The 14498-nt window shown below is 40.1% G+C and overlaps 1 protein-coding gene and 1 long non-coding RNA gene across 14 annotated transcripts in view; one reads left to right on the top strand and one right to left on the bottom strand.

Moving 5' to 3' along the window:
- LOC130917366 (phospholipid-transporting ATPase ABCA1-like) overlaps positions 1–14498 on the top strand; it is a 321379-nt gene that overhangs the window by 243225 nt on the left and 63656 nt on the right. For all 13 annotated transcript variants that reach the window (XM_057838802.1, XM_057838715.1, XM_057838723.1 and 10 more), the window contains one exon: positions 3481–3596. In XM_057838802.1, coding sequence (XP_057694785.1) covers positions 3481–3596 — 116 coding nt within the window. The remainder of the gene's footprint in view (positions 1–3480; positions 3597–14498) is intronic.
- Positions 9266–10267, bottom strand: LOC130917436 (uncharacterized). Its single transcript, XR_009063464.1, has 3 exons — positions 10196–10267; positions 9753–9876; positions 9266–9408 (listed from the first exon to the last, which is right to left on the bottom strand). It is a non-coding gene; the product is annotated as an uncharacterized LOC130917436 (long non-coding RNA).

Below are 14498 nucleotides of genomic sequence, written 5' to 3'. Positions count from 1 at the left end.
CGATTCTTTAAAAAAATGTCACACTTGGACAGTCAGCAAATCCTTCTAGATGCTTCGCTGACGAGAACCAATCATCGGCCTGAGGTGCCTTCCATTATTCCAAACGCGCACACTCCTTACTGTACATGGAGTGCTCGGAGAGCCTTTGGGTGGCATCGCATAGCTGCGAAAACAAAAAGCAGGCCTTATCCACACCGGGGCAGACCAGAGCGCAGCATACACACTTGCCTGTATTTGCCAGCAGATTGAATTTGGTGAGTAATGGTTTCAATCGTTTTCACGTTTTGCGATATAAAAAAGTTACTGCCATTCGTTGCAGCTTGCGTTGAACACTGCCAGAGCTAGCCAAATCTCCCATGAAAAAAAATAGCTCCCGTTAAATTGGCGACAAGCTTGTGTATTTAGCGGGAATATAAACGAAGAAACACACTGTTGAGTCAAATTAAGCGGCATTCTCTCGTATGGAGGGGGCACCTCACATCGCTCCCGTCGTCCGCCGGAGACGCGTTATTTTCGGCTTAGATTTGAGCTGACGGCCGGTGTCGGCACAACAGCGGCCCGACGAGTGGTGGGAATGAGTCCTGCTTCTTAAAGCTTTTCAGAAATACAGGGATCCCTCGTTTTTCGCGGTTAATGGGGACCAGGACCCGCCGCAATAAGTGAAAACCGCGAAGTAGCGCCCCAACCCCCCCCCCCCCCTTTTTTTTTTTTGTGCGTGTTCAATGCATTTATTCAGATTTTACATTGGAAAAAAGATACATATATAAAAATAAGACATGTTTTTTCACTTTTTTCACCAAAGTATCATTTATAAATTGTTTTCAAGCACTTGAAAATGTAAGAATTATGATAAGTTTTAAACATGTTACTGCCCCACCGAGTTATTTTTAAACAAGAATAAAGTAGTTAGAAATTATTTATTTTTTTATTAAAAGCTTCTAGTGAGTCTACTCAAACCCTCTCAGGCTTTGGTAAACGGTGATTGGCACATGTGCAGTTTTTCTTTTTATATATATTTTTTTGTTTGAAGCAACTTATTTGATTGAATAATAAAGACACAAATGTCCTAGCCAAAATGTGGCCCAAACGCAAAACATTACTTAAATGGAAAAATTTGTTTCAATCAAGAAAAATAATTTTAAAATGCTTTTTTTGTCTCAAATTTATTATTGCAATCAAAAACATTTTTTTTTATTGAAGCTACTTTTTGGGATTAAAAGTATATACTGTATTTTGATTGAAGCAACATTGTTTTTGATAGAAGTAACTTTGTTTTTTGATTGAATAATAAAAACACAAATCTAACTCCATTGTTACTGAGTGAGAAAGAAATTAAGAAAGCTTTAAAACTAAAAGCCACCGGGGAGTCTGTTTGTTTTTTTAAATATTTATATTTCATTACATAGACATGCGTCGTAGGGAAGGGAGATTGAGGGATAAAAAAAAGGAGTTAGATGAGGCTGCTAAAGGCAGTGGATACCTCATCAGCTGGGTGAATAGCAGACCTGGTAAGAACAAGTTTGCAAGGATAGTCGGGTATTAAATCCAATTATAAACACAATTACAATGTTATTTTTCTATAAGATTTTTATGTCATTGCTTTATTATTCATTAGGTGCTAGAGTTGTTAAGTATGGATAATAATGAAATAATAGTTTTAAGAAAACTGTGCTGTTGGTGGCTCAGTGACCATCTGATGTGGTTTGTTCTCAGATGAACAAGTTGAGGAAGGAAGTTTTGATGCAGAGGTTGAAGGAAGAAAAGAGGCACTGACTGAGTCACAGCCAGAAAGTGTTGATGACAGTTTTGATTTCTATACACTGTTGCCCCCTCCCAATTAAAGTATGTCACAGTCGCAGCCAATTATTATCTAAAGCTGGTTAAAATTGAAGTTATGTTGTTTTAAGGTGTATTAAATACTTGTTCATGTGCCCCTTTTGCTACGAGCACCCACCCCTCCACTGGTCTCTGCATGGCCCTGCTGAAACACAGTGTGGGTCGACAGAGCTCAATGTTTTGTTGGGGTGTACAATACAGTGTACTGGAACATATTTCCTTCACACCCTTTTAACCCCTGACCCATTTTCATGCCTGTTTTTTACATTAGGCTTAATCTTTGAGTTAGCCAGGGTTTAATTAGTCGTTGGAGTTGATTTGAACAAATTCTGTGCAGTTTGACAGTTATTTGTTAGTTTCAGGGCTCCGGAGTGGCTAAGCTAGCATGAGTCAATGGTGGTTGAAATCAACTCCTTCAACTAATTAAACCCCCGTTAACTCGAATATTAAGCCTTATGTGAAAAATTAAAATGGTCAAATTCGCCACATGTAGGACGCTTTGCCGACGGCGGACATTTTGGCAGAACGCCGGAACATATTTCCTCCACACCTTTCTCACCTTTTTAACCCCTGACCCATTTTCATGCCTGCTTGAGGAACTTTGAGGTACAGATTGACGTATGCAATGGAGCACCATACTGCTTCAGAATTTGTTGATATTGCAGACTATTTATCTTGCCTTCCATCCTGCAGATCTCTCGCACACCCCCATACTGGATGTAACCCCAGACCATGATTTTGGTTGTAACCACCAAACTTCACAGTTTTCTGAGTGAATCTCTGATCCATGCGGACTCCAGTAGGTCTCCTGCAATAGTTTTGGTGACTGTGGTGTAATTCAATGGAAGATTCATCTGAAAAAGCCACCTTTTGCCATTTTTACAGCTTTTGACAGGCTGTGGGCCTTGGCAAATGCCACATTATTTTTTAATTGTCTGCACCCTGAAAGATAAATAGTGTAACAATGATCAATCTTTTTTCAGCGAAACAAATATATTTTTGTACATTCAAAATCATTTGAGAGCTTAGCTTTCATATGAGCCATTTCTGAAACCAATAGAATAATTAAAAGTCAGGTTATTAGCAATCATTTCTACAAAATGGATAAGCGACAAGACTTTTGTCAGGGACTGTATATTTCCCTCAACCATCTTTGTCAATTTTTTAAACATTTTTGAAAATGCTCCAGGGCGCCACTAGGGCAGCGCTACGGCTCTCAAAACATGGACTGCCGACCCCTGACATAGCCCAACAACCTTTTATGCATAACGGAACAGGTGTCCTGAAAAAGGGGACCCAACTAGGCCATTGTGAACAATTTTTTCTTTGAAAAATAAAATGGACAAAATAGACCAAGGCATAAATGGTTTTAACATTTTGAACAACACATCAAGCCTTTAAAACATCTCTCGTCTCCGTCTTGCACTCTTTCACTGCTGCTGAATCCTTCATCCACGCTTTCCTCACATCCTGCCTTGACGAATGCAATGGCATTCTTAATGGCACAATTGCCAAACTCAAACTGAAATACATTCAAAACTCTGCTGCCCATTTGCGAACCCACGGTATTATTACTAATAAATGTTAATAAATGTTTTCCATTAATAACATTGATTTCATTTGTCTTTCTATTTTGCCATTCAGATGAACTACTCCATCTCAGCCTTGACTGTGGTACTTCTTTTTCTCGGTTTCCAGCATGAAAGAAACACAAATGCCACCAACCTGCCAGCTTTCATCCTGCTTCTTCTCTTATATGGGTATCCTCCGAAAGCATTTGCTCACACTCTTATCCTCTGAACCTCATCATAATTCAGCACATACTTTCATGTGACTCACGTAAATAAATACTGATATATTTGGCACTTTTACTATACATTCATGAATTCAAGTTCAAGTTCAGCTTTATTGTCAAATATGCATATACGTAAACATACAGCACAGATGAAATTTTTCCTTTCTCCCCACGTGCAAACATGCGTATAAAAACACAGCGCATAAAAAAAAAATATATATATTAATACATAAAATACTACTAAATAAAATAACAACTGGACTATGTTGACTATGACAAACAAAATGAATCTAATTTAAAATGTAATATGGTGCAAACGTGTACAAAAGTGGCTTGAAGCTAGTGCATTTTCATGAGAGAAAGAAATAGCAGCTGAATATAACAGTCCTGAGTGAATATTAAAATAGTAAAGTATGTTAGTGCATTGGTCGGCAGGGGGTGATGGTTACCTTATTTGGCAGAAGGTTGAGGGGTACGAAGGGGTAGTGCTGGGAGGGAGTTCAGAGCCCTGACAGCCTGGTGAAAGAAGCTGTCCTTGAGCCTGCTGGTTCTGGCCCAAAGACTCCGCAGTCTTCTCCCCAACGGCAGCAAGCTGGTCGTCGGGAGAAGGAGGGGACTTCCGCGCCGTGGTGGAGTTGTCTGCCTCAAAGCGGGCGAAGAAGTCATTGAAGTGGTTCAGCAGAGAGATGGAGCTGTCGCAGGTCTGCGGAGATGATTTATAGTCCGTAATGGTCTGGATCCCCCGCCACAGGTTCCTGGTGTCTCTGCTGTCGTTGAAGCGATCGGCAATCCTCCTGGAGTACTGTCTCTTGGCCAATCTGATGCCACGTGACAGGTTGGCCCTGGCTGTTCTTAGGCTCACCTCGTCCCCGGCTCTGAAGGCAGCATTCCGAGCCCTCAGGAGCCTGTCGACCTCTCCAGTTAGCCATGGCTTCTGGTTGGACCGGATAATGATGTTCATGGTGACTGTGACATCCTCCATATATTTCCTCATGTAGGACGTGACAGTGTCCGTGTACTCCTGGAGGTCAATATTGTTATTGTAAGTAGCTGCTTGTCTGAATACACTCCAGTTAGTGGTGGAAAAACAGTCCTGGAGTGCCTCTGATGACCCTTCTGGCCACACCCGTACCTGCTTAGCAGCTGGCTTAGAGACTTTAACCACTGGCCTGTATGCTGGCATTAGCATGACAGTGGTGTGGTCCGAGGCCCCAAGGTGGGGGAGGGAGAAGGCTTTATAGGCTCCTTTGTGAGCAGTGTAAACATTGTCCAGTGTATTGGTGCCTCTTGTGGGGAAGTTAATGTGGCCATGGAGTTGTGGAAACACGCTCTTAGGGTTGACATGGTTGAAATCCCCGGCTAGGATAAGAAAGGCATCTGGGTGGGCATTCTGCTGTTCGCTGATGTGCGGGTGGAGTTCATACAGTGCCTCACTCCTGATGTTGGTGGAGCCAGGGGGGATGTAAACTGCCACCAGCAGTAGGGCACTAAATTCTCTCGGCAGATAGAAAGGCCGGCATTTAATAACTATGAGCTCCACTAGCGGTGAGCAGTGTTTAGAAACCACCACGGCGTCACGGCACCAGGCATCACGGATGTAAACACAGAGTCCCCCGCCGCGGGTCTTCCCCCCTTCGACGAGCGCTCTGTCAGCCCGGTAGCACGTTAGCCCTGCTAGCTGGATAGCACAGTCCGGGACGCTATCGTTTAGCCAGGTCTCCACAAAAACAAGGACACAGCACTCACTTGTAGTTTTTGAGGTTGTGCGGAGTAGGCGAATGTAGTCCAGTTTGTTATCCAGCGATCGCACGTTGGCTAGGATGATGGTCGGTATTAGGCCTGTCGCGATAACAAATTTTAGTGTGCGATAATTATTCTCATAAATTATTGCGATATGCGATATTATTGCGCCCCCCCAATTTTTTTTTAACCAATTTGCAATAACACAGTGCGAATACAGTATATATTAACAGATCAAGTACACCCATTTAAACACGATATTTACTCTTAACTTCAAATATACTTTTTAAGAAATCACAACTAAAAACAATAGACCCTGCCTCTTAAGTAAAAAACAACAATATTGATACCGCACAGAAACACAGAATAAATAAAATGTGTTTAAAAAAAAAAAAAAAAATTACACTTAATAACTTAAGCATTTAGGAAAATGAAAACATTTCCCGTCATAGCTTCTGCAATGGTGTTCCATAGGGATGCAACGATACAATTAAGTCATGGTTCGGTACGAATTTTGATATGGGGGACACGATTTTCGATCCAATTCAATACATTTAATGCTCTGTAAAAAAAAATAACAATTGTATTTTTTGTTTCTTTTTTTTTTTTTGCTATCGAGCAAAAATTAAATTGCCATCATATAAACATGCATTTTAGTGCATAATATTTACGTGCTTACTTCTTACTGATATGAAAAAAAATTGTATAAAAGTGCTGAGAGCAATCTTTACTGTTTGTTAAGTGAGGCAGGGCACACCGTTGATTGCTACAGCTCTCTTAGCAGCCAGGTTTACTACATGAGCAAGACATCCTATTTATGGTCCGAATCCATCTGTGTCACGTACTGAATTAACAATATTTGCAACATTATCTATAGTCACTGGTATGGATTGATTTGGCCTTCTTAACCTCATGTGACAAATGAGTTTAGAATTCATCGATGTAGTATATGGACTACATGTCCCATAATCACTCTGGGCTCACGTAGCCAATGGCATGGGACGTAGCACATCTAGTTTGCCATTTCATGATATCTAGTGTCTGCGCGCAACCGCGCATTAAAAAAGTTAGCAAGCGCCGCTGGAGTCACGTCTGCTCATTACTACACCAGCATATGACGGCTTTCATAAACAGGACGAGTTTGAAGCACAGCGCTTTTAATTTCATTCAGCTGTTCGTTGCCAAAGTGAGGTTATTCGTAGCAGCCAAGTCGGTAACAATGTTTTGGAGGACTTCGTTGTAAATACCCAGCGTTGTGCCCAAAAATAGCCGTCCCGCGTGAAATGTCACTCCTGACGGGAGCGCCCACACGTCAACAACACCGGCGCGCCATAGATGGTCCACAGTCACTCCGGAGCACTGACGCGGCCGGTATACGTTGAACAATAAGATATAATGGGAACGAATGGCTCTGGCGCTAGTTTTTGCCGGACCTGGAACGAAGATGCATTTTGCGCAGTTGGTAACGAACTTTTAACAGCACGTCTGCCGCACGCGCGCGCACACGTGCACGCGAGGTGATAAATCGCAGCGGAAAAATTACCGCCTTCATTTTTATATATCGCGCGATAAATGGAATTATTGCATATTGCGACAGGCTTAGTCGGTATAGCCGGTCTGTGAGGGCTAGCCGCTAGCCTAGCCTGAATACCTCCGCGCTTCCCCCTCTTCTGCTTCCTCATGTTCCGTCTTACTCGATCGTGACGGGTGCATCGATTGTGACGGTTGCTACTGCGCACGCCCAGATCGACGCCATTTTCTCCCGAGCGATGACAGGAGATATAGACATATATGTGAGAGACTCAATGATCGAAATACATTTAAAATGTATTTTTTTTAATCGGTAGGGCATCTGAGGTACACCCTGATCCAAGCAATGCATGTGTACACAAAAAGAAAACCTTAAGACTTTATTTAATCATGAATAAATCTTAGGCAAGCCGCGATTGGTTCTGCGCATGCGCGTAGAGCACCGCCCCCACTTGAGTCACGATGCCTCAAGAGTGATTTATGTGGTAGATTCTGACATATAAAAAAATATTAATCAACCTAAAGACAAATCGAAGAATAGTGAATTTTTATGTCTGAATCTCTTGCGTTTATAAGCGTAAAGCCTTTGAAGGAAGTGACGTGATGCAGTCACGTGAGAGACGGTCGCGATCGGGTAGCTATCTGCGCATGCGCGTTAAAGTTCTTCGTTTTTTTTTTTTTTTTATTAATCGCGAATTTTAGTGCATACTGCCATCTACTGTATAAAAATGTACATCATCTACAGTTTGCCTCCACCCTTATCTGTGTATCAATATAGTAATAATTCTTTAAAAGAATTGAAAAAGTGCTTTCCTTACATACTTAAATGTCTTCCCCTCCCCTCACCCCCAGTAACCCCTTCAGAGACCATTCACGCTGGTTAAATTTAAAAGAAAAACTTTAAACCTTACGGACTTTGGTATAACATACGTTTCTCAATGGTATTACAAATAGAAATTGTTATTGTAATAATGTACGAAGGCTTCAGAGTCCTAGATTTTTATGGTGAGTATATGTCCTCAACAGTAAAAATTAAAAAGAGCCTCTATTGTGACTTTTTTATATTTAGTATATATACAAAATTTTGTTAAAGCCCATGTTATGATTTAATTCTGCAGCTACATCCAACAATAAAATGTTTTTGTTTTGTGTATATTTTGGTATATTCGTAGTTTAATGTAATTTGCTGTGATTATAAAAAACAAAACATTATCACTGTCAAATTTATTGTTGTAATATTTCGACCATTTTATAAGGATTCAAGGATTTTATTGTCTCATCAGTTCACATTTACATGTTAATGGTGAGAAATTAGAACTCAGGTCCCGTTTTAAAAGCCAATATAAATGCAGAGTGAGTATAAAAGAGCGAAATTGTAAGGTGCATACAAAAATAACAAGCAAGAAAGACAAAAACGCTGGATAGAAGTATAAAAATATGTAACTACTAAAACAATTTAGGAGTTGGCTGGCTTGGGCTTGTTAGGGGCTAAGATGTGCGTGAGGTATATAGACATGATCATAGTAGTCCAGTAATATTGGGGGTCTACGGAGCATGGCAAGAGTTCAACAGTCTGACAGCTTTAGGGAAGAACAACAGAAAATTTATGATAACACTACAATGACTGCCACATAGTTTTCATAGTCCAAAATACATAATACAAACCTACAAATGCATAAATATAATTAGAAATACTCTTGAGGATAAACAGTAGAGATGGTGAATAAACAAATAAAAGCTGTAAGGTGACATTTATTGCTGTATTAAATTTAGGATAAAAATAAAGTTTCATAGGAAAGCATCCAATGATTATGCCGTAGATTGAAGAAAACAAAATGCCTTAAGCTGAAACAGTTTTAATGTGCATGTGTAGAACAAACTCAAACAAATACATTAAAGCTTAATGCATTGGACAGCAGGAACAACTGCAGTATCCTGTAGGTGTTTCCTCCTCGCAGTAAAACGCCGTTACTTTACCCCTTTTCTCCTCTCCAACAAATCCTATAAAAGAACATAAAAACACTGAGAAATACTGTTTCCAAGCACTGTGGCTTTTCCACCATGTCTATGCTATGTTGAGATATTAAGTGTCTCTAATGACACCAAGATAAGCTTACACAGTGCAACTCACCTTGTGGGGATTGTTTGAACTGCTCCCCATATCCATGGCAGATCTCAATGGTGTACATGTTGTAATAATCTCTCCTGAATTCTGCACAGAACCTGCTCCATGTCCAGAGACCTGTGGGATTAAAAAAAAAAAATCACATTTACATATATATAGCTTGTAGACAGACAAATGTGACAACAGCACAAAAAAGTACATGTCATTGCATTTTACTGAAGTACTTACTGTTAAGCCATTTAAAATGTGCCCGTCTTCTGAAGGAGTCTGGAGAACCAAGGTCTCTGATTCTGGAGCACACAAGAGCCAATGTGCATATAGCACGGTCACCTTCCCGAAGGACAACTTTTTCATGTATGTTGGCAGTCAATACTTCTGGCAACTGTAAAATATAGGTGAGCCGACAATGAAAAAGTATCAAATTTGTTAAAAAACAAACGTTTAAAATGTAATTGGCTTCTCATGACAATTACTAAACTCCCTGTGCAATACTGCCTCATTGGGCCCTGCCTCTGATTATAATTACTAGTATAGCAGTTATGTCCTCAATTTAGATCAAAGGAAATTATGTCCAGGATTAGGCAGCTGTCAGTGTCATCCTCAGCCTTTCAAAGAAAACATAATTTACACATGACATGCAGGTGAACGTTATTACCAGGTAAGCCATCAATTGCAGTGATGACCATTCCCCTTATCAACATTGATTATCTTGTAGTTTTCTTTTACCTGTCTGATTGAAGTTTAGTAAGATATAGAGGGGGTTGCCTTTGGAACCCTGAAGACAGGCTGTAGAGTTCCCTGAAGAAGAGGGGACGCTTTCTCTGTCCAGAAGGCAAATCTGTGCCCATGCCTTTAAAAAGAAATGCAAATAAATCCATGCCCAATACCTCCCAATGTTCTTTGACATAAGTGTCACAAAATGAAAAAAAGACCACCAAAAAGGCTTTAAAAATGTGACAATATTTGATAATTTCTCAGAAATAAAAAAACAAAAACAAATTTGTTTACAATATTTCTACAATTCTGAAAAGCAGGATGTTCCAATATTGTAATGTCTGTTGAGAAGTGAAAACAACCCATTGGTGCTTCAATATAAATCATTACTTTAGATGAAATAAATTTCATGTAACGCTTCTGATTTAACTTAGTTGCTCAATTAAGGCATTTACCCATTCATTGATGTCCTGAATCATTGTTGGCCAATAGAAGCTAGAAATGGCTTTGTTGCGGGTGCCCTCGACGCCACTCTAGTTCCCAGTACCAGAGTTATTTTGACACTCCATGAGGATAGTCTGCTTCCCTTTGACTTGATGACCAGGCGCATATATTTTATTGGGGGGTCTTTTATCTGTTGGACGAAAATTAAAAAAACAAAGAGATTCTTAAAATTCAGTAGATTAAAATGACCACCACCTGACAGAGATCAATAATAATAAATAAATAAATAAATAAAACTCAGCTCTGGACCTTCTCCCACCTGACATTCACAACAGTTTCACTTATTTTTATTATAACATCTCATATCTGTCTCATTTTCTACTTAAAAAACAAAAATAGAAAAAGTGCCTCTTTTTTTCAATTATTTCAATATCTTTATAAATAGCTTATGGAGCTGCGTTTTTTAAATGCCATAAAAAATAGTCACTTGGCCTATAAAGGATTAAAAAAACGTAGAGGCTCATATATTCATGACCCTCTTTTCAGACTTATAACACAAATTGCCAGTATAACATCAGTTTTACTTACCTTTAACAATGAAATCACGCACCATTCGTCGAATCTTACGGCGCCCACTTGAGTAGTTGGAAGCGTTCCGTCGACCAGGTACCTTGGAAGATGCTAGGTATCCACATTCATCTTCTCGGATCACTCGAAGTATCTATTAAGACATATTCAAGCATTTCATGCTACTCGAAGATAGCGGCGTACACACACGCATAAAAAACCGTCAATGTCCAAGCCGAACGCATAAATCTATATCTCCCGTCATCCCTCGGGAGAAAATGGCGTTGATCTGCGCGTGCGCAGTAGCAAACCGTCACAATCGATGCACCCGTCACGATCGGGTAATGACAGCGCCTCCACTGTGGGCTGGCTGCAGGAGTGGGGGGCGGTGATGGAGCAGGCCTTCGGAACAGACCTAAGCCGCACAGCTCTTCCGCGAACGCTGGATTAAAGTCCGTAAATATGTGGCTGTCAATGGCGATCAGTAATTCACGGGAGTATGTGCGCCTTGGGTTTTCTGAACGCAATGAGGACGGGCAAATGCACGTAAGTGCACGACACAAAAAACACAAAACTGCAGAAATGCAGGGAGAGAGAGGAGCCGCTGCGTGTGTACGCGCCGCCATTCTCTCGTTTTCTCATTTTGGCCATATTATATAAAGCTTGAGGAAATTCTCATCATCTGATTGGTCACCTGCTGGGTATTTTTAATCCCTTTTTCAATGACGTCATCTTGTCTGTAATTTGGAACTATTTTACTGTGCAATAGTATTCAAATAATGAAAGTTCATGAGTCACTCATCAACATTCATTCTTCTCAACCACATGTGTCAAAACGGATTCCACAAAGGGCCTAGTGGGTGCAGGTTTTCCTTCCAACCACTGAAGAGGACACCTTTTCACCAATCTGTTCTCAATTGTACTCACTTGATTCAGTTCAGTTTATTTACACATTATTGAAGATGTACAATACATGGTCATATGCAAGCGGTTCATATAAGATGCGCGAAAAGGACACTTCAAAGAAGCTATTTAAAGCTTTATCACGGGCCCAGTTGGACCGCATACACATACACCCCCCCCCCCCCCCCCCCACACACACACACACCCACACACACACCCACACACCCCTACACACCCGTACACACACACACACTTACACTGCTGGCCAAACAGGTGGTGGCAATAGCTAAATCACACTTGCAGCCAGTTAAAACGGATTAAAGTTGACCCAACCTCTGTCCTGTGTCCTTGTGTATCCATTGAGCATGGAAAGAAAGAAAGATCAAATAACTGTCTGAAGACTTGAGAAGCAAAATTGTGAGGAAGAATGGGCAATCTCAAGGCTACAAGTCCATCTCCAAAGACCTGAATGTTCCTGTGTCAATGTTAGTGCCAATACTTTTGGCCAGCAGTGTAACTATGGACAATTTCAAAATTTGGGTTGCATTGGATTTGATATGAGACACATTAGTAATGTTATTCAAAGAATCAGCATATTATACATACATTGCTAGAAGATCAGTTTTGAGTTTTTTTTTTTTTCTTAAAGATGGAGTGTGACATTTTAAGTGTTCCGTCAAGTTCATCCCACATCTGTGGTCCTCTGCACACAATGCTAAAGCTTGTACACTTTAGCCTTCTTTTTTTTCCCAGTGATTTGATTTTTTTCTTCTGGTAGTATATGTGTGCTGAGGAGAACAGATTGGGATGAGGTCACCTAATTTATGGTTTAGTTTATAGATGATCCGGAACATTACGCAAGCATTTTGATAATAGTTGTGTTCTTTAAGTCTCAGAAGTTGGTGGCAGCGAAAATTTATTTTTGCAGCAGCATTAAACTCAGACCATCTTACGGTATAATGTTTTTCTGCAGTATTTCTAGCTTTTCTTTTTAGATAAAATGGATATGTGTTGTATATGATATTACAGTTTTGTAAAGGTGGTTCAAATGAAGATTTACTGTATACAGAATGAGAAGGGCAGAGAGTGGGAGATAATGTCCCAGTTTAAAAAACAGCAGCATATTTTGACTGTTTATTTGTAAGATCCTCAATGTTGTTTTTTTTGTTTTTTTTTTAATTAAGGTACTCTTCAATATGGACCCCCCAGGAATTTTGTAGGAATATTTAAATGTTTTGTCCGTTTATCTTTAGGCAGATTTGTTTAATGGCTTGTTTTTATGGGAGCGAAACACAGTGTAATTTGTTTTGTTGATATTTTGGGCCCGAGCACTAAGCGTGCGAAGGCCCTATTGTTTTGCAAAGGATTATTAGGGCCCGAGCACTAAGCGTGTGAAGGCCCTATTGTTTTGCAAAGGATTATTACCCGTAATTTCCCGAATATAAAGCGCACTTTTTTCCCCCAAAATCAACTTGTAAAATCATGGTGCGCATTATAAACGGGTACATGGATGGAGACAGAAATATATATACAGTATATTACATATATATACAAACCGTTTTTTTTTTTTTGACACAGCCTCGTTGTGTTGAAGAAACGTATGCGACCCGTTGCCGACCATTATGGTACGTGACGTCACCATTTTGTTTCGGTAATACTTCACTCTAATCGGCCGAATTATTTCGTCTGTGTTAAATTCTGCTTTTTTTACTCTTCATAAAGCACCGAATTTAGTTTCTTGAACTCATTTGAGTCAACGTTTATTGTAGCTCCGCAACTCTGACCATTACAAATGTAAGCACACAGACTTCCTGTGTCCGTCAACTATATCTGTCCCTCAGGAAACTCAATCCCAAATAACAATAGTTCCTATCGTTACTGTCGTGGTTACAGCGATGAGCGCTCACGGATTTCCGACTTACGTTCTCACTTTCATTTTACCGTATCAATCCATGGAAGAAACATTTATTCATCATGATGAAACGAGCAAGTTATACAGCAGCCTTTAAAAGAAAAGTCACATCTGTTTTGTTTTCTCCTAGATTCTGGTAAGCTGGAGAAGTTGTCAAATCGTATTATTACCGTAAATATTGTCAGTTTATGGCAATGTTTTGAACTACCAATATGCTATGCTTGTGCTGTTTTTCACCAGTCAGTAAAATGACATTTCTGTATCTGTACACGAGCTCTGTTTTCTTGTATTCTTCTATTTATTGGTGCTAAAATTAGGGTGCGCGTTATAAACGGGTACAATATTTTTCCCTAGATTTTACAAGTAAATTTGGGGTGCGCATTATACACGATCTGCCACCACCCTGACCTGCACAATGCGAGTTGCGTGACGTCCGAGTTGCGCAAGATTGCGAGGGCCTATTCAGTCCTGCTTGCAGGCCTAGTTATTAGGGCCCAAGCACACAGCGTGCGAAGGCCCTATTGTTTTGCAAAAGATTATTATTATTATTATTATTAGGGCCCGAGCACTAAGCGTGCGAAGGCCCTATTGTTTTGCAAAGAATTATTTTTTTAAATTAAAAAAAAAAAAAAAAATTCAGGGCAAATGAAAACGGCCAATTTGGAGGCCTGAACATGCACGAAAAGTCACCAAAATTTGCACATACGTGCGGAAAATTGTAAATTTCGATAATTTTGCAACGTTGCAAAAAAATGTAACAAAATGGCTCAGTGGCGCCCCCTTGAAATTTTAAAATTGGCCTATAACATTAGGGTCCGTCAGCGTAGAGCGATGAAATTTGGGGAGTCTATACCTTGTCCAAAACCGCTCCAAAAAAGCATTTACACCCATATTCCAAACCCAACAAGAAAACGGTTATTTTGGATCGAATA

The sequence above is a fragment of the Corythoichthys intestinalis genome, chromosome 1 (genome assembly GCF_030265065.1).
Source record: "Corythoichthys intestinalis isolate RoL2023-P3 chromosome 1, ASM3026506v1, whole genome shotgun sequence".
Classification (NCBI taxonomy): domain Eukaryota; kingdom Metazoa; phylum Chordata; class Actinopteri; order Syngnathiformes; family Syngnathidae; genus Corythoichthys; species Corythoichthys intestinalis.
Note: the sequence above shows the minus strand (reverse complement) of the source record. Positions and strands in the feature narration are given on the sequence as shown.